General features: G+C 47.2%; 1 protein-coding gene across 1 annotated transcript; it reads right to left on the bottom strand.

Moving 5' to 3' along the window:
* Positions 1 to 1,353: 1,353 nt before the first annotated feature.
* Positions 1,354 to 2,397, bottom strand: LOC147958473 (uncharacterized). The gene is made up of 3 exons (XM_087532152.1): positions 2,239 to 2,397; positions 1,997 to 2,143; positions 1,354 to 1,863 (listed from the first exon to the last, which is right to left on the bottom strand). Exons 1-3 carry the CDS (start codon positions 2,293 to 2,295, stop codon positions 1,354 to 1,356), a joined length of 714 nt encoding a protein of 237 aa, XP_087388278.1. The 5' UTR covers positions 2,296 to 2,397.
* Positions 2,398 to 19,826: the final 17,429 nt, after the last annotated feature.

The raw sequence follows: 19,826 nt of genomic DNA on the forward strand, positions 1-19,826 counted from the left end.
TCTTCCTTTCTTGCTGCGCTGCGACGTCCACCTGTGCTTGAAGGGCCAACACCACCTCCACCTCCTGCTTGACGATGTCAGGAACATCTAGAAGAAGCTCGACGTCAATGGGGTGGTGCTTGTCACCCTCCCTGGCGACGGGCACCACCATCTGGACCTCCTGCTCGGGGACGACGGGCGCCGCGACCTTGACCTCCGACTCGTCGTCAGAGAGGAGAATCACCTCTGGCTCCTCCCAGCCAGTCGACTAGGACGAGTCGGCGGCGTAGCCAGAGTCTTCGTCGGAGCCAGAGTCGTACTCTGACTCGGAGGAGATGTACTCCGAGACGTCGTCACGCCCGAGACGGTCGGGCTGGTAGTGGTCCCAGTACGCCGTGTTGACAGGCGCGGGGACGGCCAGGTCGACGTTGTGGACGCGCTCCGTTCGCGAGCCAACGCGCAACGGATCTGGCTGGCGCGGTGCGGTGGCGGACCGGTACATCCACCACCGGGCTCGCTGCCCCGGGTCGTCAGAGCACGTCTCCTGCATCGCGAAGTGGAGGACGAGCGCAGGAGGGATACCTTGGGGGTCGTCGCAGGCGCGGTCCAGCTCGTCGTCGATCATCACCTTCAGGAGGCCACGCGCATGGCGACGCAGCATCCCAATGCTGGGGAACCACTTCCCGATCTCCGTCAGGTCTGCGCGCATCGCCTTGTCGTCGCCTGCGAGGTCATCGATGACTCTCTTCCAGGCGGGGCTGTTCTCCATGTCCGCGGCGGCGGTGTGGTGGTCGGCGGCGAGGGTTTTCTTGACGGCTTCGTGGGGGTTTGGTGTGGGGTAACCGTGGCGACGCGGTGGACTGAGTGAAGAGTGGAGAGTGGAGCGGTGGGTGGTGGGCTTAAAGAGCAGAGAAGGAAACGGAAGAGGTGTGAGCCATTGGGCCACTAGCAACTGCTAAATAGGTAGGTTAGTACCTGCCCCTGATCAAAGCACTACTAATTACCACACTAGCATTGCCACCAACGTTCAATACCACAGGTCCTGGGTTCGAGACCTAGGCAAAACTATTTTTGTGTAATTTTTTTCTTTAAGAAAAATTTGTTACAGGCATACAAATTCAGTCATATAAAAAAGCTACTGCAGACATATAAATTCAGACAAATTCAGTCATATAAAACGGCAACTGCAGGCATATAAATTCAGGCAAATTCAGTCATATAAGACAGAGACAGTTAACTTCATTTTCTTATCTGAACCAACTTCAGTTTCTTATCATAACCCACTTCAACTTCAATATCTTATCTTAACACAATTTAGTTGACACAGATCCAGGAGGAAAGATACAAAGTGGTTTTTTTTACAACGACACAGATTCAATCAAATTCATTCAGTATGCCCTTCAGCTTCCTTATCTTCTCCTTGGTGGCCTCTTTGTGTTTGAATAGGTCATCAATCATGTACTCAAGCTTCCTTTTCTCATGCTTCAAGTCATCCCTCTCTTGCACTGTTTGATCCCTCTCTTTCTCTGCTTTAACCCTGAATACCTGGTGAATGTTGGTTACTGACTTGTCTGCAATCTTCTTCTTCTCAAGTTCTTCCTTTAGATTAGTCAGAGTAAGTTGTGTGCTGCCTAGTTGGCTCATTGCCTGCTCCTTCTCAGCCACCATCTTAGCAAAATCAAGCTTGAAATGCCTCAACTCATTCTCCATCTTCTTCTTCTTCTCTTCAAGAACCTTCAAATTTTCTTCAGCACTCACAATATTCTGTCTGAGCCTCTGTTTTTTCTCCTCTTCATACATGGTCCATATAGTAGCTAGGCGCATCTTCAGAGCATCAGGCCACTCAGGGTCAACCCACTCAATATATCTGCATTTGGGTACTTCCTAACAATTTAGAACATACAAAAAAGAGGTTCAGTTAACTGCCAGTATTCAGTACTGTGCCTGATGATGGAACTTAAGACATACTACAAAGAGAAAAATGTTTAACAGTGCAAAATGCAAAAAAATTACTAACCTTTTGTGCACAAGCTAGAAACCTTCTTCCAGTATCAACAGATTCAAATGCCACATTCTTCTCACACAAAGATCCATGCCCACATCTAAAGCTAGGCAGATCTGTAGCCAAGCCACTCCATTCCTCACAGGATATTGTGGCAGGTGGCTAAACAAAAGAGAGACATTTGGAATCAATTGAGAGAGAAACCCTAGCTGAGAAACCCTAGACTGGATTTGTGTGAGATTAAGGAGCACACTAACCTTGCTGGTCACAGAGTCATCTTCAGAAGAACTGGGAAGATCATCCCAGGACACCATGGTTGCTGCTAGCTGAAGATGACAAGGGGATCTGTTGGGGCTATTGGACAGAGGAGAGAAGGGATCTGGTGGTGCACGAACTTGAAGATGAAAGATGAGGAAGAAGAAGGGGATCTGGTGGTGGTGGTCGACTGGTGGACCAAAGCTACATGTAGAGTGCAAGTTGTTGGGTGGGTGTTTGCAGTAGGTGCAAGTACATGCTTGCTTTTGAGTTCAGTTGTGCTGAGATTCACTTACTTCATTTAGTACAGCAATTAGTTTACAAAGTTTGCAAAGTTAGTTCATTACAGTAATTAATTTGAAAGCAATGAGGTTAAGTACAATGAGTTTAACTTTGCAAACTAAATTCAGTTAACTATAAAAATTCAGTGAACTGCAAATATTCTGTCAGAATTAGTTTAACTACACTTCTGACATGAAATACATCTGTCAGTTTTTTCAAAGCAATTAGGTCTAGCATTTCAAAGCAAGTAGATCAAGAAGGCTTCACATTACTGACATATTATCCATTGCAACAACCATTACAACTAAGCATTACTGAGCAAACAAAAGCAACCATTTTAGTATGCTCAGTTTACACACCTGCACCTATTGAATTAACAACACTTCACTTCTTCATAATTAAGGTGAAACACATCACACAAAGCACTATAACAAAACCAATCATCAGCTTCAGCAGCATCAAAATCTCTCTGCCTAACCCTAAAAGCATAGCAATTTGCTGCTTGGTAGCATACTTATTCTCACTGGAGCTGCCATAATTATCTCTTCCAGCCCTGCCTCTCCCAGCCATGACCCTTCCAGCTGTGCCTCTGCCTGCCATTGATTCAGTCCTCTGCCTCTCAAGCTCTTCCCTCTTGTCCTCAATAGCACCAATTGCATCTACAACAGCATCACCAACCAGACGCCTTGTTTCAACCAGATGCTGCACATACTCAAGCTCCCAGTGCCAGAGATCACAAGTGACCTGATTAATCAATGGCAAAATTAGTTAACCAACTCCAGAAAATTACAGATTTAATGATTCAACTACTGCATTGCTCTAAACTACTGCATTAGTTAACCAGCTGCTCTGCTTCATTACTAAAGTGAGCTGACACGGCATGAATCTACTAAACTGGCACTTACATGGTGGTTCACGCACTTGTAGAAGATCCATCCATCGTGCTCATCGGTGCTAGACCGGTAGAACCTCACCTGCTCGCCGCAATCCGGGCACCCGATCAGTGGTACAGCAACGGAGCGGCCATGCAGCGCTGAGCGGATGGAGCTGGAAGACGACATGAAGGAGGAGACAGAGGAGGCGGAGGAGGGCGTCGGCAATGGCTGCGGCGGCGGAAGGCGACGGCGGCGGCGCGGACGGGAGTTGGCTAGGGTTCGGAGGAGAGGAAGCGGAGAGCGAGAGGGGATAAGGCAGGGCGACCAGGTGGGTTGCGGGAGGGAGGAGACAGGAGCGACCCGGTGCAGTCCGACCAGGTGTGCGCATTTGCAAAAAAAAAACCTCCAGCCATCTAGTATTAACGCCCCCCCCCCCGACAGGTGCTGCACAAGTGGCGGTCAAAGCACAGCTGGCAACGGCTGACTCGGCCAAGTCAGCAAATACGTAGCTCTAATCGTATATACGGACCAAAGTGAACCCCCTGCGCAAGTAGATGGACTGTATTTCGGGTATTTTGAAGTAGTGGTACTTAAGTGTCAGCCGGCTCAAGTTTTGTGACCTACAGTGAATTTTTCTCATTTGGTTGGAGCAAGCGCATCCGTTTAAGCCGTCCGATCTCAGTTTTCTTAATCCGATTGCATTGCTATTAGTCCCTGCGTTTCAAAAGACGATACCTGACGAAATAGAAAACCTGAATGCTTAAAAGTGCAGCTGCGCTCTCTGGCGAAGTCAAGCGCACGCGCTGCAGTCATTCGATGGCTCGCGACCCACACAATCATCACCCAGATTTGGAAAAAAATTCCCACCCATCCATTCTATATATGAAAAGATTCCTCCACAACAATGCGTTGATTTTTCTCCATGTGGTCTGATCAAACACGTCAATGCAATGATGACGTAACATGCATTAATTCCAGTATGGGAAAAATTCAAAAAGCTATAACTTTTAAACCACGTGTTGGAATGATGATCGGTTTTCACCGTTGGGTTCCTCATGACAAACGCTTCAAAACAAGATCCCATATGAATATGTTTTGAAGTTTTTTTTCAAAAGCAACTTCGATGCTAAATGAGGCAACTTTAGTGCTAAATAGGAGCAACTTTGATGCTAGATGAATTGCATCGTGTGTATTAGTGAATTCATCTAGTAGCCTACTAATAGTTGTGCGTAGTAGTCTAATAGATTGTTACCATGGTTGCTAAGTTGCATACATCGAAAACTAATTTGTAGATAGTTTACTTGCCAATGATACTGTGAAACTTGTTTACCGTAGAGTGGAAAGTTGTCTAACATGGCTTCTAAGTTGTCAGCCTCAGAAACCAAGTTGTCTATATTGCTACGAAGTTGCCTACGAATGATCCCCAATTGCATAAAATACTATGAAAGTCGTCCATCAAGGGACATAAGTGACAATGTCGAAAAGTTTTTGTGGGATCTAAGGTTTCTATCGTGATCCAAATTCCGAACTATGTGGGGATGGATGGTATGAGAGCTTTTTTCTTACCTTTTCTGGGGTAGTCTACTAGCCTACGCTAATGAACGCGCGTGTGTTAGCTAGCTAGGTCGCGGGTGTTGACTAGTTGCAAAAGTGAGGACAGATGAGAAGTTGCATAGGGGGTGATGAGAAATTTCATAGGGTGCGGATTAGACAGTTGCTCGCAAAACTACACAAGTTGTTCATAATTTTGGCACGAGTTGTCAGCAAAAATCATTAAAATCTCCAGATATAATGATGAAAAACACACATTAGTTGCTTGTTGAATGCACTGGAGTTGCACGAAAACACCTTAAAAGTTGCTAACTTTTTTTGTGTGATACTCGAGTGCATAACAATCTTAAAGTTATTGTCCTCGTTTTGCCTCCAATAGCCCATCAATGGTGAATTTATATTTTTCTATATGTGGTTGCTTTTTTTAGATACTAACTCAAAGTACACAGGAGTAGTCTGGTGAGTGCACTGTAGTTGTATAAACACACCCCAAAACTTGCTAACTTTTTTGTGTGTCACTCGAGTGCATAACAATCTCAAAGTTTTCTACCATGACCAACAAGTATTCTACCATAGCTACCTTCATCTCCAAGTTGATAGTGCTATAGGAAACTTACTTTCTGAGGTAGCCTAACGTTATCCTAGGTTGCCTGCCATGACTAGTGAGTAGCCTAACATTATCCGAAATTGCATATAACACCTTTTCAGTGTGGTAAGCAACTTAGTTTCATATATAGGCAACTTGGCAACATTGACGAACAACTTTTTAATATATTATAGGAAACTAAAATAGTAATGGCAGTCAACTAAGCATCATTAATAGGCAACTTCATAGTGTTTTGGGGCAACTTAAAAAATACAACGATAAGCAACTTCATAATATTGTAGGCAACTAATTTGCAAAGTTAGACAACTGAGCAGCAATGGTAGGTAACTAATTACCAATAGAAGGTAACTAGACGTCGATGATAGGCCAATTTCATAGTATTGTAGGCAACACGGCATCCACGATAGGCAACTGAGCAACCATGGTCGGCAAGTTGTGATAATGTTAGCAAAATCCATTCATACACATAGTGCAATGAAGTTGCTTATATGTAGCACTAAAGGTGCCTCATGTTTTGTGTGATTTTCTCGTTTTTACACAAACCAACCTAATAGGCATGCCTGCTAGGTAAAAAATGAAGTTCCTTCTTATACCACTAAAGTTGCCTTCATCAGACCCAAAGTTGCCTCAAAAAAAAGTTCGACGAAACCTATCAATATGAGATCTAGTTTTGAAGAACTCATCGCGAGAAACCCAAATGTGAAAACGAAACTGGATTTCGACGCTTAAATCAAAAATTACAATTTTTTAAACATTTTGGACCCTCAAATAAATGCACGTCGGGACAAGATTCTTTTTTTGTGTACCACGTCAGGCGCGTCAATTGCTCCTTCCATATTTAGAAAAGCGCTCGATCCTAACAACTGGCGCTCGTGCGCCCTCTAGCCACGTCCAATAGAAAAAGTACCTGGTCAGTTGGTCCCCTCACATCTTCACGTTCCCATCCGCCTCGCTATTCAGCAAGATCCCACGTGCATGCATTTATTTGGAGCTTCAAATTTTTCTAAAATCTATAACTTTTGACTCGAGTGTCGAATTTCAATTCCGTTTTCACCATTGTGTTTGTCGCGATGAGTTCTTCAAAACTAGATCTCATATTGATATGTTTCGACAAACTTTTTTTAAAGCAACTTCAGATGTTGCGGAGGCAACTTTAGTGCTATAAAAAAGCGACTTCTTCTTGGTATGTGTAGTATATGATCGCCTATCAACGAAAATCCCTTTGAAGTTGACTATCGTGACTACCAAGTTAACTACCTTCACTCTTTAAGTTTCCTACCATAACAAGTAAGTAGTCTATCATAACTAGCTTCGCCTCTAAGTTCATAGTATTATAGGCAACTTAGTTTTCAAGGCAGGCTAACAATATCCTAAGATGGCTACCATGACTAGCTAGTAGCTTAACATCATATTTAGTTGCATACAACTTAGTTTCATATATAGGTGACTTTGGACATAAGTTGCTAACGGTACGGAGCGTGCATTTGTGGGCTAGCCAGGTCGCGACTATTAGATAAGAAGTTGCATAGGGGTTAATGACAAGGGGACGGATTAGACAATTTCCCGCAAACCTATGCAAGTTCTTAATTTTCGATCAAGTAGTATGTGAAAATCATTAAAATCTTCAGATATAATGATGCGAAACACATGAGTTGGCTAGCCAGGTCAAAACTAAACCCCATATGGATATGTTCCTTTGATTTTGTTTTCCAAAAGCAACTTTTACTCTAGATGAGGCAACTTTAGTTCTAAACAGAATCAACGTCACTCCTAAAAATAACTAATTAGCAACAATAAGCAACCAACTAACAATACAGAACAACTTCGAAATGGAGGTAGATAATATCACATCACCTTCATAAGTAACTTTCCTTCGATAAGAGGCAACTTCAGTCCTAAAAGCAGGCAACTTCACTACATTTTATATCCTAGTTAATTTTATGTAACACTCTCCTAACTTCCTCACCAGTACTTCTAAGTTGCCTATTGTTCATACTCGTATGTCGTCGTTTGTTTCTAAATGGCTTATAATACTATGATGTTGTCTACTGATGATGCTCTTGTGTTTGTTATTGCTAGCTATGATAGATAACACGATGGTGAATCTTGGCCACTTCAGAGTATTTGTAGGCAACTTAGAAAAACAATGATAAACAACTTCATAATATTGTAGGCAACTATTTTGAAAATTTGGGCAACTGCGAAGCAATTGTAGGCAACTAATTACCGATAGCAGTCAACTAGACATAAATATAGGCAATTTATACCATTTATAGTAAATTGAACATCAACTATAGGCAACTAAGTATCAACAGTAGGCAATTGAGCAGTCATGATAGGCAAGTTGGGATAATGTTAACAAAACTCACAGATACACATAGTGCAGTGAAGTCGCACTAAATATGCCTTATGTTTTGTGTGTTTTTTCTCGTTTTTACGCAAACCAACATAATAGTCAGTCCAACTAGGCGAAAAAGAAGAAGTTGCTTCCGTATAGCACTATAGTTGCCTCCATTGCATCCAAAGTTGCCCTCAAAAAAAGTTTGACGAAACCTACTCATATGAGATCTAGTTTTGAAGAACTCGTCGTCAGAAATCTGACGGTGAAAATGGAACTGGATTTCGATGCTTGAATCAAAAGTTAAGGCTTTTACAACTTTCAAACTCCGAAATAAATGCATGTGGGGACAGGATTTAGACTGATTCAATCGGCACACATGTATGCTATAGGATGTTGTGAAACAATTTTCTTTTCTAGTGCAGACAGCTGGATACAAGAACATGCACTTACTATATGCAGCGTTGCGCTCCAGACAACAAACGAACGCAGCAGCGCTCCCTAGCCACGTCCATATTCTAGAGTTATGTCGTGCATCGGCATAACAGATTCTTTCGGCTTTCCTAACTTCCGTACATACAAAATTAACTTGAAATATTTTTTTGCCCTGCCACTCCGTACCCACTAGCCAGCCAGTGGAGTCGCGAGAAAGAGTACCTTGTGGGCGAGAGCTAAGGAGGCTTTGCCGCTAGCTGCAGCAAGGATGGAGGCCATGGCGGTCCGCTGGGTCAACAGAGGTCAGAGCCTCAGAGGGACCGTGGGTGGTGCAGCCGTTGCCCATAGCCAGTGGTAGCATCTCGGCGCCGGGCGGGAGTACGGCGCGTCCGTACATTGAGGGGGTGGCCTGCTGAGGCCGCCGCCGGTGCTGGGGTTACGGCGGCTGTACGACGGAAGCGAGTGGGTGTTTGGGTATCTGCAGTGTGGTACTACTACTAGGTGCCTGGGCCCAATTGTCAAAAAAAGGTGCCTGGGGCCTAAAAGGCTGGTGCGTTACGTGGGCCAACATTGCACTTGGCTGACCCAATCGATTTACGAAGCGAACCAAAATCTTTTGCTCAAAGAAAAAACAGAACTTTTCTTAACAAAAAGAACTGAACCAAAATATCTCTCGCCAAAAAACAAAAACCTCATTTTCCTAAAAAAATACTCCTAAAACATTAATATGAATGAAATCCTTTGATATTGATCCCAGAAAATTAAATGTGTTTTTTTGCGGAGATATTAAGTGTGTGTATTGAACTGAATGAACTTTTTTTGAGTAAAAGGGATTACGAGTTCACTTGAACTGAATGAACTTGTATGTCATCTACTCATCTTTAAATTTAAGTCCAAATTTGGATTGTATGGAAAAGAAAAAACTTTGAATTTAAGCTCAAGGAACGAGATACATGCAGGAGCGAGATATGTTGAAGCGAAGACGACTAGAAAGAGATATTTGGGTTCGACGTACTCCCTACTTTTCGGTTTATAGGGCTCAATTCAAAAATCTCATCAACCAAGATAGATGGTGAGTGGTGCAATATTTTTTGTAATTTGTAAAACCACCCAATTAATGCTCTTATTTTTCTCAAAAGTTTATGTTTACCAATGTATTAATTACAATGCATGCATGCATAAAGTACATGCATTGGCCAATTTTCTCTTAATACTTGCATTTAATTATTTAATACACCTTGAAATGTAAACTTGTGATGAGAAACAATCAAATTGAGCCCTATAAAATGGAAAAACTAAAATTTTAAGATAAGCTTTATAAACCGAAAAAAAAGTATATTCTTTTACCAGCATGTGCAGCCGTGGCAAGATCCCCGCGCGAGTCTCGTAGGAGCAGCTCGATCCGCGTGGCACCGGAGCCGGCGTGAGCGGCATGGAAGTCGTCCAACGCCATGGAAATGCAAGCGCGCCTCTCCCTCCCCACGCTCGTCAGGTCCAGCACCACGCCGACCCGCACCGACGCCGCCAACAGCGATGCAACGGCAACGTCGCTGCTCCAAAGCGTGAGCAAAGTGACGAGGACGAGCACAAGCCTTGCTGCCGGCCACACCATGTGCGCGCGCGGTGGCATTCTTCCTTACTAATTCGGTGTAGTTTACTGTGTCCGTCCGTGGATACGGTAGGACTGTACTGTACACCTACATCGTGTATATATACTGTCCGCCATCTACGTATGTTGATGCGTATGTACAGGGGGGGCCGACGTGAAAGGTGGAACAGTGGCAATGGTGGCCGGCGGCGAAATTTCCTGGATAATCCTCCTCATCCTCCGACGATAGTAATGCAAGCAAGTTCTCTAGAAATGCAGCGAAAGTCTCAAAGTCTCCCTCTCTCCCTCTCTGTCTCTTGTCTCTGTCTGGTGTGTGTGAGAGATATCAGATATGTGGCAATCAAAAGTTTTAAGATCTGGCAGCCTCAAGAAATCACTTGGGTGCAAAGCGAGAAGCGTGGCGCCATAGAAAAGGCGCCCTGAGCCGCTTGACCGATCATCTTCGGTCTCTTGGCTCAGGTGGTGTTTGGTTCTTTAGTCCTAAGACTTTTTCTAATCCCAACTAAAAAGTCTCTACAGCGTGTTTGGCAAAAAATGGGAAGGGGAATGAGAGTTTAATGTAGGGAGTTATATTAAAATTAGACATGGGATGAGTCGTTTTATTCCCAATCCTCTGTTTGGCGCATGATAAAAATTATGTATGAGAGTTTGATGAGAAATTGTATTCCCGTGTTTGGTTCGTGGGAATTGACAAGGAAATAGACAAGGGAAATTAACGTAAGTTATAATGAATGGCTAAGATTGACTCACTAAAACAATTCCCTTCCAACTCCCACCCCATCCCCTGTTAATAAAACGGTGGGAGTTGGAGTCTCAAGTCCCATGACTATTCCCTTATCAATTCCCAATCCCCCTAACCAAACAATAGATTTGAAGTCTCGTACCCCTTCAATTCCCATTCCCTAGCTCTAACTACCCCAACCAAACAATAGATTTGAAGTCTCTAAAAAACTCCCTCCCTGTTTGTTTCCATAGACTAAAAAGTCCCTAGTCCTTTTCTAGAGGTTATTAAATGATCATGTTGCCCCTAGTATATAGAAAAATAACAATCAAACAACATTATGGGGTGGCGGGCCAATAGGTGCATGAAAGGGCATTGTTGGAAAAGTCTCAAAAAGTCCCAAAAAGACTCTCCTTGAGAATCTTCTTCATTTAGTCCCAAATGCCTAGTTTAGTTCCTAAAAAATCCCTCCCGTTTGATAAAAAAATCTCTGAGAGACTTTTTCTACTCCCTACATAAAAAAGTCTCTGGAAACAAACACCTCCTCATTCTCACGACTCGGCGAGTGTGTCCAGGGCTCCAATCAGCGGCAGGCATGTGAGTTTCCACAAGGTTTCTGGTGTCAGTGTCAACTGTCAGGTAGTAGAATGTTCACTAGAGTAAGTGAAGCATAGATAAGGAGAAAAAATAACGACGCAAGAATGGACGTAGATCCTTACTGCATTAATAGCAGACACGAAATCCCAGTGTCAGCTGCGTGGGCTTCATGGAGGTCGTACGTACGTGGCACACGCATGTTCCGAGTAGGCGGAACCGATGGCGAAGGTCGAGGTCGACTAATGGTGACTTGGGGCTAGAGAACAACCAAAGAATCTTCGCAGTTTCATACATGCAGTAAATGAAACACCGACAGTTTTGTGTACATCTTGATGCAGACTTGCTCTGACTCTTTTGATCCATGGCCGGCAAGGATTTGTCTCCAACCTAGCTGCTAGCTCCAGTTCCGTGTATAACTAGCATACCCGCGCAGCGCCGCGCCCCGGCGATACGCTGTGTTTACACTTTATACATGATATCTTTGTCTTTGCTGTATACAATGAATTTCACTTTGAAGTTAAATAACTATGTGAGTAAGGTTGTAGGCATAATAAAGGAAGTCATGCTTAGAAGCAACCAAAAATTAGACATTTATATTCACCATGTGTGGTGCATATCAGGGAACATGAAGCACATAGATACATTTCGAACAATATTAAACACAGTACATTCACTTCTGGTCTACAATATTCTGGTGGAGCTCCCTGCATAATTGGTTCCTGTGAAGTGGTAAAGGGCCTTTGCAAATTTTTGTTGAGACATTATGTAAGATTAGTTGTGTAATATATAATTTTTAACTACTTCCTCTGATTCATATTAATTATTGTTTATTGTTGAAACGGGTGTATCTAGACGTATTTCAGTGCTAAATACATCTGTTTGAGCGACAATTAGTTGAAGGGAATATTAATCTTTTTTCTTTAATGAATAGTCATTCGAGTTGTTAATGGTTATTCGAGTTGTAGAATGTAGTGTTGAAAGAGTAAATTTCCTCTGAGTTACCTATTAATTTGAGCCAATATTCACTGGTTGGATCTGGTGTTATTTTCTACCCCCTCCGTTTGAAAATACTTGTCGGAGAAATAGCCATGTTGCGCGGCGGTATGCCGCGCCCCATCGATAAGTTAGTTACAGAAAGGGGTGGGAGCAACACTATGCACCTTCAGTTTGAGAGCTTGTTCAAAAAACGTCGATGGGAAGCTCTATTTCAGTACGGCCTCTTGGCCACTGCTCTTGGCCGTAACGTGGTCACCTATGCAGGTATTGTTTAGAGGCATGTTCAACAACATTGCTATGTCATCTGAAATAGAATAATTTGCAAAAATATGCAGCAAGGGAGATACCTAATTACCTTTTCCTGATAACACAATCTTAATCAAGGTCAAAGAAAGAGAGAACATCCAATGACTAATCTTGATTGCAATTCATGTCTAGATTTACTCCATTGACAGTAGAATTTAAGAGTGCAATTGTTAACCAAAGACGAAATTATAGCTTTATCAAGTTGCTCATGATCGACACATACAGGGCTAGGCTATAGCGATTTATTAGGCGTGTAACTGAACCAGATTATAGCAAAAAGAATTCGCTGTGGTGGATCTTGTACCAAAATTGTTCTCCGGCCTCTCCTTCGTCATGCTGCTCAACGTCTCCGACAACAAACACATAGGAGAAATATCGCAGCACGAGTAGATCAACACGCTGCAGGGGGGCCAGTACGCCAACATCGGTGCTGGTCTCTTGGACGCTGCTCCTGGCCGTGGTGGTCACCACCGGGCTAGCATGTGCTGCCTTGATCTGGGCGGATGCAGGGTGGAAGGCACGGATACTGAGCAACCTGCAGGAGAACACCTCCAAGGCAACGCACAGATACTGATTACTGAGCGTCTGAGGCGACGCAGCCTGCGGCGCCGGCTCCGGCGAGCGACAACAACAGCGTGGCCACGGCGACTGATCGCGAGCACGGCTGCTGGGTGGCGTGCTTTTCCACGCCCGAGATGGTTGCATACAGGCGGGCGCTACATGACGCGACTCGCGGTCGCGACTGCGGCGTCATGGAAACGACCAAGAACCCTGGGGTGGCGAAGTGGCGCATGGAGCATGGGTTGGGTACATGGTGCCTCTGGCCTCTGGTCGCCTCACGAACGACGAGGCGTGCAGTGTCACAGTTCCGTCCGTCCACACTCGGGATCCACCCTCCACGAAGCGGAGGGCCATAGGAGGCGGTCGCGACCAGGATGAAGGGGGCATAGGGTCCCGGAGTCGAGGGCCATGGCGCTGACGCTGTTTTGTTACGGGAGCGTGAGGCGGAGTCGCGGAGATGACGACACGAAAATATATTTTAGAGCACCTGCACCCAGGCCCCTCTTATCTAGCCATCCATTCTTCGCATCAAGATTCGTGTAAGTACATTTTTTTTTGTTTCTCTTACATAGAATATGTCTTCAAGTTCAAACCTTTGCAGAACAGTAAAGCTTTCTTGCTAGAATTGAGATTAAAATTTAAGATTTTTTTCGTCCAATATAAATATACAAAATAAGTTTTATTTGGTTAAAAAATATTTTTTAGTATTTATGTTGGACGAAAAATTCTGAAAGTTTTATCCCACATTCTAGTTAGTAGGTTTTGTTGCGCTGCAAAGTTTGAAGTTCAAAACATGTTCTATATGACAGAAATAAATGTTAGAAGGGAGAGAGAGGATTGATGGAATAGTTCGTTCGTTGTATTGCTTGAGCCTCGTGGGCATTTATATAGGAGTACATAATCTACTTGGAGTACAAGGCAAGCCAGAATATTTCCTAGTCTAACCTATGTTTCCTAATACAATCACGTTACTCAACATCCCCCCGCAGTCACAACGGTAGCGACGCAGACGGTGAGACTGGAGAAAAATCCAAAGGCAAGCAGACGGACCCCTCCCTCCCCCTCCCCCCTCCCCCCCAACCCACAGTCGTAACGGTCGACGCATCACAGAGTCGTGGTTGGAGTGGAAACCAACGAGGTTGGTCAAGCAGGCGGTTACCCTTTGTGCCGTTTGTCGATGTAGTCGAGAGCGTGGGTGGTGGAGCCGTGGTCGAGGTAGCCATGCGAAGAATGCCGTGGTCGATGTCGAGTCAGGGTGGCCGGTGTCGAGGAAGTCGCCGTGGAGCCGCGGGCGCAAGGGTGCGCCGAGTTAGCATGGGCGCAGTGGTGTCGATGTAGTGGTGCGTCGGGGAGAAGATGTTGTTGACGACGCGTCGCGGCGGGTTTGCCAAGCCCGGGGACACATCATGGACGAAGGCACGCACCGGTGTTGCCAGCACTGGGCATGCGTAGACGGACGAAGATGAAGTTGACGAAGCGCCGACCAGGCTTGGATGAAGGCACGCATCGGTGTTGTCAGCACCAGACATGCGTAGACGAGGGACCTGCACAAGCTGTACGCCATGTCGGAGAAGTCGGAGGGGCCAGCAGAGAAGAACTCGACAACGATTGCGGCGTCCATCGGTGTGGGGCCGATGTCACCAACGGTGGTCGGAGTAGACGAAGTGGCCGGGGTAGATGATGGCGATGCTGGCGACGGGCTGGTACTTGGACGAAGACGAAGGGGGTGGACGGGCGGCGGCGGCAGTTACGGAGGTAGCCGCGGCGGCGGCCGAAGAAGAGCGGCGGCGTCGGCCTGACGGCGGCGGCGGCTAGGTTAGAAGTGCGGCGGCGGTGCTCGAAGTAGGCGAAGAATCCTGGCAGTGTGACGAAGATCGGCGCGGACGGTGGCGTTCCCGCGCCAAGGAAGACGGCGCAGCGCATACCACGAGGGGGTCGACGCGCGGTGACGGCGGAGCTGACCGCGGGCCGCGGCGCTATGGCCCGACGTAGCGGCGGCAGGCGAGTCGGGGCGACGGCGCGCCGCGACGCTGTGGCCCGAAGGGGCGATGCAACGGCGGTGCGCGAGTCGGTGCAGCCGCGGGGACGGCCTCGGGGCGGCGGCGGGGACCACGTATCGCGACACTACGGCCCGAAGGGGCGACACAGCAGCGACGCACGAGTCGATGCAGCAGCGAGGAGAACCACGGGGCGGTGACGCTGCAGCCCGACGGGGCGACGCATCGGCAGCCCGATGCTCGATCGATGGAGAGGTGCGCTGAACTCGGGAACGATCTTCACGGGACCTACGGAGGCGCGCATAGCCGACGGGCCAGGTCGGTCGCGCGGCGTAGATGAGGCGGATCGCGGCGGCAAGTGGGTGATCAAGCCGACCGCGCGCGAGGTCGGAGACGCCGCTCGGTGGAGGCGTGATGGCGGCGGAGTCCGAGATGAAGTCAGCGACGACGGACGCCATGGGACGTCGCGGACGAGCTTGTCAGCACCGGCACCCGGGCTGCCAAAGCAGCGCCGGCGCCCGGACAGCGAGGCCCGAGCGACCAACGGAGCAGTGGCGTCCGAATTGAGGCAGCCGACGAGGCTGACGTAGCCGTCCCGACACAACCGAGAACGAGGCCGGCGAGGTAGACCGCCGGGCCGCTGTGCAGACACGGCGGAGGCGGGTGACCTGGATCGATGGGCGGGCCGGCGCGTGAGCGACGACTATGATTGGCCGTCGCATGGCACGAGGCCGCCGGTCGGAGAAAGGCGGTGACGGCCAGCGCAGGGCGACGGGCGGATCGACACGCGGACGGTGGCTGGCAGTGACGGGCCGCCTCGGCGCGCGTGGCCGCCGGGTCGGAGGAAAGGTCGGCTGGTCACGTCGGGGTCGGAGTAGAGGCGCTCGGAGTCGACGGCGGCGATGGACGACGCAAACCGATCAAGAATAGATCGGAAGACCAAAAAAAACCACCGATCAAGTTGACTGGCAGGAGAAAGAAAACCCCAGAGCAAGGGCTCAGAAAAAAGACTCTCTAAGGCAGCCGGCCAACAGGGCCGGCGGACGAACCCTAGGTACGGGCGGCGCAGCCCCCGGCGGCGGTCATGGAGGCTGACCGCCCCGGGAGCGACGCGCGGGTGCGGAAGCGGCGGCGGCTAGGGTTTAGAACCCGGAAAGACCATGTTAGAAGGGAGAGAGGATTGATGGAATAGTTCGTTCGTTGTATTGCTTGAGCCTCGTGGGCATATATATAGAAATACATAATCTATTTAGAGTATAAGACAAGTCAGAATATTTCCTAGTCTAATTTATGTTTTTTAATACAATCAGTTACTCAACAATAAAAAAGAGAAATTTTCATATACAAAGTTAGTTTTCTCGCGTGGATTTTAAGGCAATATTAAAGAGTCAGGATAACAAGGCCTGGGAGCAAGTGCTCTAAAAATCTGCGTCCCGATGACGACATCCGATGGCCGTGCTGCAGGTCTTCGAAGCGTCCGCGGTGAAGATGACCCGCCACAACCTCTCGTCCGCACCGCCATGTCCGTGCACCCCTTCTGCTTCTACCGGCAGAAACCGGAGACCCGGAGCTCATCAGGTTGTGTTCATGTGCTGCAAACCTTCCAAAGATCGTCGACGCCTGTGATGTCCGGCAACAACAGCCTGATGGAACTCACGTGCCCACACACCATGGTCGCGTTCATGACCGCCACCATAGTCTGCAATTCTGCATGCACCTCCCTCTGGGGCACCTTCATGACCGCCACATGGTGCAGTCGACGACGGCACGGACGTCATCGGGGTTGCCGACCATGATCTTCTCAAGATCGTCGACCACCGTGAAGACCATGTCAAACGTAGCGGCCACGGAGGCCGCCGTGTCCGCAAGGCACACTCCAGCGGCAAATCAGGGCCTCTGCCCTAGCCGGTGTGCGCCCATATGCCATCACCGCGTACCGACGGCCTAGCTCGCTGAGACTCGGCAACACCTCTGGACGGTGGAGCATGGGATGGAACGACCAAACAAGACGGAAGATAAAGCAGGGTAGAGGAGAGCGGGTCGAGGTGACGACGGCTAACACGAGGTCGATCGCAGCAGCCGCGAGCTTAAAGCGCAGAAGGGCTTGGATGGGCTACCGCTACTCCACGGTGGACTGAGGAATGGCGATGCTGGGAGTTAATGTCAGCGCAGATTTTACAGGCTCATATGGCGGTAAAGCGGTGGTTAAGTCGTGCACGTAGTTGCTACGGTCCTGAGAGAGAGAGATGTGGATGGATGAGAGAAAAGTGCTAAAGTTTCTACAGTACCATACAACACGTGGTCGCACCAGGTATAACCAAAACACATGGGAGGAAAGAAGCTGCACCTGTCCACTCCAATCGGCAATAGCCGAGACAATTCTTTTTTTTAGAACCATGGCTACATAGTTACACCATGGTGGGTGCATATTCGTTCCTCGTTACATCTCTAATATCAGCCGGGACGTCAGCGAGTAGCATAAAATCTCCTGAGACACGTGGCTTTCGAAGCTAGCTCATGAGCCAGCTTGTTCTTTTCCCTTCTGACAGCACTGATCTTTGCATTTGAGTAGCCCAAGAGGAGGGCCTTAGCATCCGCAATCCATGCGTGGCAGGTCGATCTGCATCTCTCATCCGCTCTTAGATCCCGAGCAACTCCGGCATTGTTCATCTCTAGGATCAAATTTCCATAGTAGTATTTTGCAAATTCAGTTAATCCCATCACCGCAGCCGCAACTTCTGCCTCTTCCGCCGAACTGCATTTGGGAAGTCGCCGTCCTACGGATAAAAACACATGGCCCTTATTGTCTCTCGCGATCGCACCACCCCACGCTTCCCTTGATTCCTTCAGGAAAGCAGCATCTGTGTTTAGCTTTGCTTTGCCCGCTGAAGGGGCAGTCCAATGGTTAGGTTCAGGTGTGGTCAGTATGCTCGGTTTGGCCGGAAACAGGGACTGTTTGTTCTTATCGTCCTCGTTCATCGGGTCGCATGCAGCTAACTGGATATCGTCATGGAGTCTGAGCAGGTATTGGACAGAACCTGAGACCGTTTGTTATCCATCACCATGGACCACGTTGTTCCTTAAGCTCCAGGCCTGCCACATGATTAACATCAGCTTATTTCTGACCTCCGTGTGCTGGCCTAGTAGCATCAGTTGTAGCCAGTCCACACCAGAGTATTTCAATTCAGATTCCCTAGGTATTTCCCAAAAGGCCCTCATGGAGTGGCGAAGGGCAGCACTCCTAGTACATGTGATAACAGCATCGTACTCATCTTCAGCACATCTTCCGCAAATTTCACATACACTGTCATCCGCTAATGTCCTTCTGAAAGCATTGTGTTTAGTAGCGAGCGAGTTTGTAGCTACTCTCCATCTGAAGACCTTTACTTTCTCTGGTATCTTCGCCTTCCAAATTGCATCCCATATGCTCCGGTCGCCCAGATCTCTTGAGGAGCTTGTTGCTTTTTCCGTACCATTTCTTTTAAGTGAATTGGCTAGCTTGTAGGCGCTCCTAACCGTGAAGACACCTGATTTTTCATAGTGCCAAGTATAGCAGTCCTCCATTTCAGTCCGTGGAATTTTAATTTTGCATATCTCATCTGCATCAAAGGGGTGGAAAATCTGCCTCACTAGTTCAACATTCCACTCCTTGGTCTGTGTGTCGATCAGTTGGTTTACCCACCTCAGCGTGGATCTCCTTATAAAAGAGGCCACTTTCAATCCGTCTCTCCTTGGAATCCATTGATCCACTGGTAGAAAAAGGGCCTATAGTCCCGGTTCGTAAGGGCCTTTAGTCCCGGTTCCTGAACCGGGACTAAAGTGTCGGTACTAATGCCCCGACCCTTTAGTCCCGGTTCAATCCAGAACCGGGACTGATGGGCCTCCACGTGGGCAGTGCGCAGAGCCCAGTCAGAAGACCCTTTGGTCCCGGTTGGTGGCACCAACCGGGACCAATAGGCATCCACGCGTCAGCATTTCTGTGGCTGGGGTTTTTGTTTTTTTTTTGAAAGGGGGGGGGGGGGGTTGGGGGTTTTGGGGGGTTAATTTAGGTGTTTCATATATTGTGTTAGCTAGCTATAATTAATAGAGAGAAGTGTCCTCTTTACGTCCGTGCTTGGTCGACGCTACGTACTATACATACGTATAGAGAGGACTAGACATGCTAGTTAGCTAGTAAGCAAACGAAGGAAACAGAAGATCGTCATGAACATATATGCATACAGAGAGAAGTGATATCGACCACCTCTCCTTCTCCGAGAGATTGGTCGAACAACAAGTTTTCGTATATCTATCCAACACTACCGGCTACATATATACAATAATTATCTCTTACAAATATAATCATACGGACTCATGGTCCACATAGTATTCTCCGTCTTCAGCGATCACTTGGTCAAGAAAGAATGCCGCCAATTCCTCTTGAATTGCTCGCATGCGAGCTGGTGCTAGGAGTTCATCCCGCTTCCGAAACATCTAATTTGAAGAAGGGGGTCAATACATATATATATGAATGAATGAAACTCAATACAAATGATGGTAATAAACTAAAATTGTGAATGTTGTTATTTACGTACTTCATATTGTTCGTCAGAGTACCCGCCCCGCTCACAGGTCGTGTGGCGGATGGACTCGCAGATGTAGTATCCACAGAAATCATTCACTTGTTCCTGCCACAACCACTTTACAAGAAATAGAGGTCAATCAAACTGATAAGT

This window comes from Triticum urartu, chromosome 7A (genome assembly GCF_056163025.1).
Source record: "Triticum urartu cultivar PI428250 chromosome 7A, HENAU_Tu73, whole genome shotgun sequence".
Taxonomy (NCBI): domain Eukaryota; kingdom Viridiplantae; phylum Streptophyta; class Magnoliopsida; order Poales; family Poaceae; genus Triticum; species Triticum urartu.